The 12,613-nt window shown below is 47.8% G+C and overlaps 1 protein-coding gene across 11 annotated transcripts in view; it reads right to left on the bottom strand.

The window, feature by feature from the left end:
• Positions 1-12,613, bottom strand: part of TCF3 (transcription factor 3) — a 35,491-nt gene that overhangs the window by 15,037 nt on the left and 7,841 nt on the right. For 10 of the 11 annotated variants that reach the window (XM_059697315.1, XM_059697310.1, XM_059697311.1 and 7 more), the window contains exons 4-5: positions 3,034-3,107; positions 2,710-2,788 (exon numbers count right to left, since the gene is read on the bottom strand). In XM_059697315.1, the coding sequence (XP_059553298.1) occupies positions 2,710-2,788; positions 3,034-3,107 (153 nt within the window). The remainder of the gene's footprint in view (positions 1-2,709; positions 2,789-3,033; positions 3,108-12,613) is intronic. The other variant, XM_059697316.1, reaches the window with a different exon arrangement.

Below are 12,613 nucleotides of genomic sequence, written 5' to 3'. Positions count from 1 at the left end.
ACTCAGAGCCAACCCCAGGGAGGTCACGTCCCCAGCACCCGCACATGCCTGCACACAGCAGTGGTTCCACACGTACACATCCCTGAGAGAACCAAGGTGGGATTCTGGTCTTCCCATGGCCTGGCAGACAAGCAGGGATCTGGATAGACACCATTCCTTTCCTGATGACCCAGAGGGGCTCATGCAAGTCCACCACACACACCAAGTCTCTGAGGTGGGTCAGTGCCGAGGTCAGAACCCCTTGACCTCTGAATCTTATTTCCTTTGTTCAAGGTATTGAGAATAAAACTCCCCAGGGTGCTGGGATCCCAGGGGCAGGCTGGGGTTGGGGGTGGTGGTAGTAGTGCTTTGAGTCTGTGAGGTTTAGTGCCCAGGCCCTGCCAGGGGTTAGTTCATGATGTCCTGGGAATGTCGATTGAAGTAATTTGGTGAGAAAGAGCCCTTCTCCTGTGTAGGCAAGTGACACCTTGGGCTGTGGGGACACTGTCTGCCTGATAGCCACCAGTGTGGACAGACTCTTGCCACTGCACAGAGGCTTGGATCCATCCTTGCCTGAAGCAGGTATCTGAATCAATCAATCGCTGACACATTGTTTTTGGCTTAACCTGGGTGCCAAACTCAGCATGAGTGAGGAATTAGAATGCTCAGCTAGCTAATTTGAATTATTCTCCCCTAGTAGGGAAAAAAAAAATACATCTCATTTTCTTTATTTTAAAAGTAGAATTTTGACTAGAGCAAAGGATGCTGTGGTGGGGGGGGGGGGGGGGAGAGGGGGGAGGGAAGGTCATGCTCACACTACACATCCAGTGACCCCTCAGGGCAGGTGACCTTGGGTCATCTTAGGGATAAGCAAACCATGACCTGGAGATTAGAGGAGGCCCACCCTCAATGCAGGGGTGAGGGGGCACATTATTGCTTCCTTCCTCTCAGGGTGGGTGTGGGAGCAAAGCTGGCAGGCCCAGTCAGGGTTTTGGGTTCTGCCTGGGGAAGCAGCTTCACCTCCCAGACCTTTGACTTTCCCTGCTAGTCGGGGCTGCCACTGTTTAGGCTCTGCACAGAGCAGGTGCCAAATGTAGGTTTCCAAAGAGGTGGGGTGACAGAGGCAAGGAGAAGCTGGGGCTCTGGGAGAAGACCCATGGGCACACATCAGGCACCTGATCTATGTGCTGGACCTGCCTATCAGGGCGTAAGGGTAGGAGAAGGACAAACAGCAGAGATAAAACCACCACGGTCTCATCAGGGGCCAGACTGGGCTGGAGGCCACGTAAGAACAGACTAAACCCAGCCCTTGGGGAGCGGGAGCAGGGCCCCACCACCCACAATGGCTGTCACCAGGCCTGTGAGCCACACTAGCCCCATCCAGCCTAGTCCAGGGGTGAGAAACAGGCCCAGGGATGCCAAGGCTGCACCCACCTCCCCACTGGGCTCGGCCTGAGCTTTATGCTGCACTCACTGAACACAGGACATGTGGTGGACCTGGGACACAGCTGCCTCTGGGTTCTGCTGACCAGGCTCAGCGTGGGAACTGCCTGGGCCAGGAAGAGGCGGAAGGAACACCAGAGGGGAACAGCTGCAGGTGCAGAGGCTACCCTGGGCCACGTGGGCTGGGCCTTACTTCCTGGTCTGGGAAATGGGTGCAGACTCTTGCTGCAGAGAGAGTGCAAGGATGCTGCCCCTGCCACGATTCTTCTCAGGCCACACTCGCCTGTCCAACCCTACTGTGCACCCTCTCAGGCTCAGTAAGGGACACGGGACCTTTGGGGTCTAGCAAGTGCTGTCCCCTCAGGGTTTGTACAAGTGCCTCTGGGTTCAGTTTCCCCACCAAATGGTCAGTCACATCAAAGGTTCCACAGTCCACACATTTACTCCCCCAGCGGCACCTTACAGACTATAAACTGCTAACAGTGGTGCCGAGATAAGCAGATCCCACCCAACTTTTGTGTGAAAGATGCTGTCTTAGGATCTCTTAGGCAGTGAACCAAAACCCCATTTATAGCCCAGGCTGAGTTGGGAGCTGACCCAGGGCAACAGCACCCAACCCTCCCAGAGAAGCCAGCTTTACAGTCATCCCAAGGCTTCCTCAGAACAGGAAGGGGTGCCAGGGCTCAGCCAGGCACCTGGATGGTCCCCTGCTGGGAAGGATGGCACAGAGGACAACCGCCCAGGCCAACAGTCCCAGTGGACAGAATCCTTGCCAGCCATGACCAGCCACAGGCCCTGGACAGGTCCCTTCTTGCTAGTCCTGTGTGCTGATCTGCAAGAGAAGGAGGCGGGTGTGTGTGTGTGTGTGTGTGTGTGTGTGTGTGTGTGTGTGCCCATGGACCTGGAATGTTGGGCAAAGCCTCATAATCCGCTACAGGGAAGGTTCTGTGAACATCCCTATCCTATGGGTGGGGAAGCCGAGTCTAAAGAGGAGACAGCCTCAACCAAGCCTAGTGAGTGGAACTTGAGCACAGGCCTGCTGAGCCAATTCTCACGGTCAGTAAGAGCAGGCTCCAATCTTCTGAGTCACCAGGATGCCCAAGTCCACTTCCTGGTGGGGACTTGGTCAGGCCCACTGACCCAGGGGGAAAGCTCTATGTCTAGGCCACATCCACCTGCACCCTCTGCTCCAGGTGAACGTCCCAGAAGTGTTGCTACTGAGTGCACTGACCACGCCCCAGGGACCCCACGTGGGTGTGGGGGAAGGGCTGTGCTCCAAAGACTCACCTCCAAGTCCCGCTCCCAGGAATGTAGATGAAGAGAGGCTGCCATGGGACTCACTGAAGTGGGCACTTTCGCCGTAGGTCTGCAGAGAGAGAGGAGGGGATGAGGGGTGTTGGGGCACAACGTTTTACAGCTAGGGAAACAGGCTTGGGAGGCAGGCATGCTTTTAAGTACCCGAGTCATGACTTTAACCCACATATCTAAGCCCAAAGTCCCTGCAGACTAGGTTGGTGTCCAACTTCCCCCTCTAAGCCTCAGTTTCCTCTTATGTCCCTCTCTCCTGGAAAAGGGAAACTGAGGGTCTCAGGCCCGGCAGTAGCTCCTCACCCGGCTGGGGTCGAAGGAGGAGCTGTTCTGGTCGCCAGTGCCCCAAGAGCCTGAGCTGGGCCGGTCCTCCAGACCTGCAGGACAGGAAGAGAGAGAGGGTCACCCTTACTCCCGGCCCACTCTAAAGTCAGTTCTAGCTCTCTTCCTCATCACCTCAGGGGAGAGGAGCCCTCATTCGATTCGGCATGCCTTCTGGGCCCATCCCAATCCAGACTAGCCCTGTAGCCTATCCAACCTCACCAACTCTAGTTCTGCCTGTACTGAAACCACTGTCAGTGGTAAAGTGCCCAAGACACCCTGGCACTTGGCATATTCCCAGGTCTGCAGCTCAATAAACAATTCCACCAGCTGTCACTGCTGGTAAACTCCTACCCATTCATCAAAACTCTATATACCATGCCTACCCTGGGCAGAGCCCTCACTCACACTGAGTATCCTTCCCCCAGCCCTGATCACACTGGCTGGGGCTTCTGTGTCAGGCTCAGTCTCTCTTGACCATGTGAGAAAGGCTCACAAAGGCATAAGCAAATGGATCATGAGTAATTAGCTTGAATCTTGGGAAAGTGTGAATCTCCCCTTGCCCATCCCTTTGTTGAAATAGCAGCAGCTGTCACTGACTACCCACTAAGCAGACTGGCAGCCCTTCTGGGGTAGAACCCAATCCCCGTTAGGGACAAACCACAGAGGCTCCTGCCATTTGCCTGCCAGGCTGGGAGGCCAGAGGTCCAAGGTGTAGCCCGGGTTAACGAGAGTGGGGAGAGGACCTTAGTCTCAAGGGGCAGGGCAGGGCAGGGTGGGGCCCTTATCTTCCCGGACACTCTCCTAGGCACTAGGCACCCACCCAGGACTCAGAATCTTCCCCACGGGGCGAGAAGCCTAGGCCTGCATCCTTCCCCATCCCTCAGGGATCAGGACATATGTCCTGGACAAGTAGAAGGGGAGCAGTCCCAGGCCCCTCCCTCTCTATGCCTCAGTTCCCCTCCTCTGTAAATGGTATAATGAGTAAGTCCACTTGGCAGAATTAGGGAAGGGGGGAGGGGGACACGGGAGGAGGGAACCACCTGTACCAGCACAACCCCACTCCCAATCTACTCCAATCCCACATGTTGAAGTTTCTCATGCACTCCATTCCAAATCCTGCATCCCACCTCCTGCCCTCCCCTGCTTCCTTCAAATTATATCCTTCTATTTCGGTGGCATTGTGTTAATCACTTCCCCCAGAGAACTGGTGTTTAATTGCTGTCTAATTTTCATGATTATGCATATCAATCTCCCATCCTAATGAATATTCATACACCCCAATTCGATTTTGTTTCCTAATAAAAAATTTCCAAAATGATTACAGTGGGGGTGGGGCTGGGGGCTGAGGGGCTGCCTCAGCAGGTGGGGGACTAGTAAGGGGCTCCTCTGGTCTCCAGGAATCCATTCTGTGGTCTGCCAGGTTTGAGGTATCTATACCAAAAGGTCCTAGACTCCCACTTGGGCTCTGGGAAGGAGAGCAGAGCAGCCAGTGAGGCAGGGGTGACCTTGGGTAAAGTGCCAGCAACCCTAGAGCCTCAGTTTCCCTCTATGTGCACTTACCTGTTGGCCCCTCACCCTATGGAGCAGCTCCCACTCCTTAAGGCCTGGCAGTGGTGAAGACATGGGCCCCACAAGTGCCTGGCAGAGACAACAGGGTGCTGCTCTGCCCTTTCTGGAAAAAGTCCCAGTCCCCATATCCTCTTCTATAAATGACAAAAATAGGGACAGACCCTCCCACCCTCACTACTTCCATTAATAGTTATTAGCAAAACAAACAAACAAAAAAAACCCAAAAAACAAACAAACAAAAATAGTTATTAGCCCCCCATCCCCGATTATGCATTTTAATAACCCATCCCTTATTTGTATTCTAACTAAAACATACTAGCCCGGCCAGTGTAGCTCAGTGGTTGAGCACTGAACTATGAACCAGGTCAGGGCACATGCCTGGGTTGTGGGCTTGACCCCCAGTAGGGGGCGTGCAGGAGGCAGCCGATCAATGATTCTCTCTCATCATTGATGTTTCTATCTTCCTCTCCCTCTCCCTTCCTCTCTGAAATCAATAAAAATATATATTAAAAACACAAACTGAGTTATTCCTGCAGAAGTATACTACTACTTCCAAGTGTGTTACTGAGAGGTTTGCACCTGATTGGTTCACATGAGACATTGGATTTCTCCCTTCCTCTAATCAGGAAATTCTTTCTATAACATGCATATCACCCCAAAACTAGAGTGAAAGACATAGTTGGCCAAGCATTTCTAAGCTGGAGACCACAAGGGCTCACTGGCAACCCCCCAAAATGAATGAAAAAGCACAGAAGGTTAAGATGAACATGTGCATTCACTGAATGTCATGGGCAGACAAAGATACAGGAGGAGGTGGAGGTGGGAAGGCAGGTGGCTGAAGAATTCTACTCCCAACTGTCCTGTGCAAGGCAAACATCACCATGTTCCTTTGCTAGAAATCATCCCTTAAGACACATTCCAGACTGGGAGGGGCCAAACATGAATGTGGGAATCAGGAGGATGTGATGAGTGGGGCTGGGGAAGGTAATCCCATCCCATTAGCCCTGAAGTGAAGACACCATCAAATCAACAACAAGACTGGACCAGGGGCCTTCAGGTGCCACACTGCTCTGGACAGTTCTCATGGTTTATCCCACAGGATCCTTGCAGTGGCTGCTAATATCCCAATTTGACAGATGAGAAACTGAGGCACAAAGAAGATTAGTCATTTGCTTACGGTCTCATAATAAGCAGCACAGTCGATACAAGGACATGTATTTCTGAGCAGGATACAAATATATATAACTCATTAATGAAGAGAAAACAATGTTTTTAAAAAGTGTTGATTTGTCCTAACCAGTTTGGCTCAGTGGATAGAGCGTCAGCCTGCGGACTCAAGGATCCCAGGTTTGATTCCGGTCGAGGGCATGTACTTTGGTTGCGGGCACATCCCCAGTAGGGAGTGGGCAGGAGGCAGCCGATCGATGTCTCTCTCTCATCAATGTTTCTAGTTCTCTATCCCTCTCCCTTCCTCTCTGTAAAAAATCAATAAAATATATTTTTTAAAAAAGTGTTGATTTATTTATACTAAACTAGAGACCCGGTGCATGGATTTGTGCACCACTGGAGTCCTCAGCCTAGACTGCTGGGATCGGGCTGAAACCGGCTCTCTGACATCCCAGAGGGGCCCTGCATTGAGAAAGGGCACAGGCCAGAGCAAGGGACCCCACCAGCACGATTGGGGCCAGGGAGGGACTGCAGGAGGGCCCCAGGGCATGTCCAGCCCATCTTGCCCAGTCCTGATCAGCTGGACCCCAGCAGCAAGGTAACATACTGATTGGAGCGTCTGCCCCCTCGTGGTCAGTGTGCGTCATAGCAACAGGTCTAACGGTAGGTTGGGCACTTAGCATATTAGGCTTTTATTATATAGCAGCGGTCGCCAACTTTTCAGACCTCACGGACCACCAGTGGTCTGCGGCCCACCGGTTGGCAACTGCTGCTATATGGGATACCAGTGTGGGGAGAAGATGCACAGGCTCATTCCTCCACTTTCCTTCAGGAGGGACATGTAACTTAATTTCTATGGGTGAAAAGCCAGAAATGGGAGGTTTCAACATGTTCTTTAAAGCCATGAAAATGACTACCAGTGAGCTGCAAACCAGCACAGACCTTTCAAAACCAATTCTAGAAAACACATGCCAGACATATATATGCAATTACAAGAGGAGGTTGAAAGACAGGAAAACCAAACCTGAAAGTATGAGGAAGGGCTGAAAATGTAAGCCTCACAATTAATTTCTTGAAAACTAAAGCCACAGCACCTACAGAAGACATTCTGGAACAAGCAGATCCAAAGACGAGAGAGAATCACCTGCACAAAGGTGGACCAAAGCATGAAACCAAAAGGTGGAGTTGTAATATTCATCTAAAAGTCTGATTGTTTTTTTTTTAAATCATCACCCAAGAATATTTTTTTCCATTGATTTTTAGAAAGAGTGGAAGGGAGGAAAGGAAGGGGAGGGAGGGATGGAGGGAGGGAAACATTGATGTGAGAGAGACACATTGATTGGTTGCCTCCTGAATGCACCCCAACAGGGGACAGGGATGGAACCAGCAATGTAGGTATGTGCCCTTGACCAGGAATCAAACCCACAACCCTTTGGTGTGCAGGTCAGTGCTCTAACTACTGAGAAACGCCAGCCAAGGCTAAAAGTCTGACTTTTTAGAGGCAACTGCTCACTGGAATAGAGGTGATGGCTTTTTGCAGGGCATGGGCTTGACTCACAAAGCCCCACTGACCCAAGTTTCATGTGCTGACAACCCAGTGTACAAACAAGTAAGTAGGAGCCCGGGGAACACTCAGAGAACAACAAACACAGAAGGGAGGTGAACTGCTCTCTTGATGTCAAACAAATCAAAACCCTAAATGTGGTCAGGTGGGAACAAAGACCTCATGGCTCCACACCCAAATGTCCTCAAGTACTTGTGAAGAATGACAAAGTGGCTCCATTTCAGCGAGAACATGAACACTCTATACTGTTTGGACAATTGCAGCAGCTCAGGCTGCATTGATGACCTATAATTGAAATTCATCAATCCAGGGACAGATACTCCACTTCCAACCGGAAATCAGAAATCTCCAAAATCTCAAAGAGAAAAAAAATTTAAATGATCAAGTATCTCTAAAACCTAAGTAAAATACCCATTTATTGAAATCAACAGGATACGACTGTTGTGGTCCTCAGAGGGAAGTATATAATCCTGGGCTCTGATTACTAAACCAGAGAGAATAGAAGCAAACAAATGTAGTCTCTGACTTAAAAATAAAAATAAATACTTTAAAAAGAGGAGGCATCAAGGAAGAAGAGGGAAGAGAAAAAAGTCAATTGATAAATACTGATTCAGCAATGAAGCAGATTGGAAGAAAGATCAATAACAGATAAAGGATAAGGAAGCAGAATCAAGGACAAAAGAACAGAAAAACACATAGATTTAAGACAGACACAGTTGCTACCTCCTGATACAAGGACAGGTGACTTTATATGTGATGAAAGAATGCAACGTTCACCATTTTTAAACGTGCCTGAAATGAATTATTTTTTACCGAAGAAAATGGTAAAATGGACAAGAGGAGTGAACAAAATCTCCACAGGCTGGTAAGCAATGGGGGTTAAGCAGGGCAGGGCCATTTTCCCACGTGCACAGGAACAAGGTACCACTTGTTGGAGACTGGCTCAGATACACAGCAGTGCCTAAAGATACAGGCCAACACCACTTAGAAACAGGCAAAATGTAAAACAGATCTAGATAACAAGGAACATAGGCCACGCACAAAATTCAAGGAGCGTCTGGGGGTTACAACCATTCATTAGCAGACGTCACGACCCAGTAAAGGAGGAAAACTGGGGGCCATTCTGAGACATTTTTTGTGCGTGGTCATACTGGACAGGAAGGAAACGCCCTTAACAAGATAAACAGACAGAAAGATCAATATCTAATCAATAGCCAGTGTCAGGCTTGGTCCTGCTTATAACAAGCAAACAGCATGTGTTGTATGGTTCTAGAAACACCAGCCAATGCAAAAAGGGACATGGGACGGGGAGGCTAGGTGTCTTAGGATGGGTGACCTGGAAAACCGAACCAAGGGGCAAATGCAAATAATTAATGGGTGGCAGGAGATGATCAGGTGGAATACATGATGAAAAAGATCCCAAACCACAGCACAAATTATTAGAATACCTAGCAATAACCCTCACTTGAGAAGTACATGACCAGATCTTGAAAAATTATATAAAATGACTAAGTGCTTTATACTTCAATCTTCAAAGTTTACCTTAACACTACTAAGGATCAAAAAAGAAAACTTAAATAAACGGAGAAGATACCAGTTTCTTACAATGGGAAGACAAATGGTTCTTCCCAAACTTATCTATGTATTTAACATTTCAAAATCACAACAGGTTTTTTGGGGGTGGGAGGAGTGGGGAAAGGAGACATGACATAATTATTCTGAAGATCATGGAAAAGACATATGTAATACTTTCAGCAATAAAGAATCATAATAATAATTAAAAATAATAAAAACTGTAAAAAAAATAAAGATCATGGAAAAGAATCAGCATCTCTGAAAATATGGGAGAAAATAACCTAAAAAAGAACAACTGAGGCAGGACTATAAGAACATCCTAAAGCTACAGTATTAATACTGGGCAGTACTGTGGTAGTAACATAGTAACAGATAAAAAGGTAAAAAGACAGTTTTTCTCAGTTGTTAGAGCATTGGCCCGTGGACTGAAGGGTCTCAGGTTCAATTCCGGTCAAGGGCACCTACCTCAGTTGCACGTTCGATCCCTAGCCCATGTTGGGGTGCATGCGGGGGAGCAACCAATCGACGTGTCTCTCTCACATCAGTGTTTCTCTGTCTCTCCCCCTCCCTCACTCTCTCTCTAAAAATCAATGGAAAAATATCCTCTTGTGAGGATCAACAAAAACAACACAAAACAAACAAACAAAAAAAACAACCAGGGGAAGCTCAAGGGTCTCCTCTCCAAGGTGCAGGGGTAGGCTGTCTCCTGACACCCCCAGTGATAGGCGCACGTGTCCCTGGGCCTTGAAGGACTCTGGCTGGGTGGGGCAGGAGCCAGGCTGAATGGGGTGGCTCACTCCTTTTACTCCTAACAGATACACAGCCCAAGAAAGTCCGGAAGGTGCCGCCAGGTCTTCCATCCTCGGTGAGTTGTGAGATGGAGTGAAGACCCCACAGACCACATGCCTCTCCTGCCCTCCAGGTTTGGGGGCTGTCCCTGCTGGAGGCCATACAATGTGTCATTGGGGGCACTGGGTCCAGGACATAGGGATGTGTGTTCTGAGCAGTCCCATGAGGGAGCCGGATGTGTGCACTTGGCCAGAGATGTTTAGTAGCTCAGCCGTAATCTCTGTGAAGGTTGCTGTCCCCTAGTAAATTTTTACTAGTATGTCTGCTCTGACAAGGACGGTGACAGCATGCTTTCCTACCCTCCAGCATCTTTCCCGTATATTCCTCAACTGGATGTAACAAGGAGCAGACACATTCATGGCTGTCACATCTGAACTGCCGAATGGACTATCATCCAGTTTTTAAGGATTTCTCAGAAATGGCACCAAGTCTAAAACACATCATAAATGAAACAGACTTGACATCATAAAAATTAAACCAGCCCTGGTTGGGTGGCTCAGTTGGTTGAAGCTTTGTTCTGTACACCAAAAAGGTTGCAGTTAAATTCCCAGTCAGGGCACATACCTAGATGTGGGTCAGAACATATGGGAGGAATAGATAGATGTTTTTTTCTCTCTTTCCCTTCCTCTCTCCAAAATAAATAAAAACATATCCTCAGGTGAGGATAAAAATAAATAAATAAATAAAGAAAGAAAGAAAGAAAGAAAGAAAGAAAGAAAGAAAGAAAGAAAGAATCCCCTGAGACAAATGAAAAACCTCCATTATTAACAATAGTTTGTAAGTTGGGAAAAAACAGCTGCAATATAGATCACAAAAGATGAGTAAGCATCCTGCCCAGCCAGGTGGCTCAGTGGTTGAGTATTGAACTATGAACCAGGTCATGGTCTGATTTCCGGTGTGGCCTCGATCCCCAGTTGGGAACGTGTATGAGGCAGCCAATCAATGATTCTCTCTCATCAATGATGTTTCTCTCTCTCCCTTCCTCTCTGAAATCAATAAAAATATTTTTAAAATAAAAGATAAGCAATCTTCTTATATAAAAATTCTTGCAAATAAAAAACATTAGTATAGGGTGGGGCTACGAGACACTATGGGGAGGTAGCATTGAGTGGTTAGCTGGGATCGTTACTAAATTAGTTTCAGCTTTTCCATAAGTAAAATGGGGATGATAATAACACCTATTTCACTGACCTATGAGGACAGAAGACTCACAATCAATGACCCAGTTTGGGTACCTGGCATACAGTGCTCAAAAAATGGTGACATAAGTCATTGCTAACACGTGTTATGATTCCTTTTGCTAAAAAGTTTATAACGCAGCAAAAAAGGAACCAACAACTGGGATAGATCTCCAGTAAGTTATGCTGAATGGACAAAGCCAACTTTAGAAGGTGACAAGTGGAATGGGTCTGTGTATCTAACACTCTCAGCAGGACAAAATGTAGAGATGGAGAACACTAAATTAGTGGTCGCTGGCTGCAAGTGACTGTGAAGGGGCAACAGGAGAGTGGGATGATGGAACAGCTCTGTGTCTCGCTTGTGGTGGCGGCTTCACGCCGCTAAATGTAGGACAAATTGCACAGAACTATACATACACACACACACATGCTCACACATGCACTGGTGAGCCCTGAATAAATTGCACTGTACCAAGGTCATCTTCCCAATCCCGTATTATGTTACAGACATGCTATATGTCTGGGAGGCCGGGGGAGAACACGGGGCCTTTCTGTATATTTCTTTGCAATGTCCTGTGAATCCACGATGATTTCAAAAGACCCAGTGTTGGTTAAGGGGTGAGGACATTTCACAGTGAATACACGGCCACAGTCAGCCTAGTGATTGTCCCCAGAGGACAATCACACACATATGTTGCAGGGTCCTTACAAAGACCCAATGTGAAAGCCACCTCTCCTAAGTGTTAGATGTTGACCAAAGCATGTTAGCTTTACACAAGCCAAGAAAACTGTGGAGAAATTAAAAATAGAGACATTTCCTTTAGTCTGACAATGAGCACTCCCTGATGTCTCATGTGGTCTTGAACCCTGTAGTCTTTGGCAGAGAATGCACTGTCACGTAGAGATCTGTGCCTCAGGGTTTCCCAAAAGGAAAAGACTGGAAAAACTATTCTTGTTTTAAATGTCTTCCAATCCAGACGATAACTAGAAAGCCTCAGCCTGGCATTGATTGGTCGTCAGTGCCTTTCTGACACCATTTTTTCAAAGCAGAGATGGCCCAGGCAGCCATGGGCAAGGCTGCCCACAGACCCTCAACATGCACTTAGCTACTATTTCAGTTACTTTCAGAGACACCTCCTACTTAGGACCAGGCTGCTGATTTTCTGATAGGAAATGACCTTTTGAAATAAACTTAACAGAAACAAGTTAACTTAAAGTCAACACCAGTAAAATGCCAGACCGGGACTTACAAGGAGGTGTGAGGAGATTGTGGCTGGAGGACCTATTAGCATTTAGAAACTTAAAAAAATAAATAGAAATGTGTTTTTAATTGATTTCAGAGAGAGGTAGGGAGATATAGAAACATCAATGATGAGAATCATTGATTGGCTGCCTCCTGCACGGCCCCTACTGGAGTTTGAGCCAGCAACCCCAGCATGTGCCTTGACCAGGAATGGTACCCTGACCTCCTGGTTCATGGGTCAACGCTCAACCACTGAACCACACCATTGGGCACATTTGAAAACTCTTAAAGTATCTATATCTATATCTATATCTATATCTATCTATATATTTCTTTATTGATTTCAGAGAGGAAGGAAGAGGAAGAGATAGAAACATCAATGATAAGAGAGAATCATTGATTGGCTGCCTCCTG

The sequence above is a fragment of the Myotis daubentonii genome, chromosome 5 (assembly GCF_963259705.1).
Source record: "Myotis daubentonii chromosome 5, mMyoDau2.1, whole genome shotgun sequence".
NCBI classification, from domain to species: domain Eukaryota; kingdom Metazoa; phylum Chordata; class Mammalia; order Chiroptera; family Vespertilionidae; genus Myotis; species Myotis daubentonii.
The sequence above is the reverse complement of the archived record's forward strand: the minus strand, read 5'-3'. Positions and strand labels throughout refer to the sequence as shown.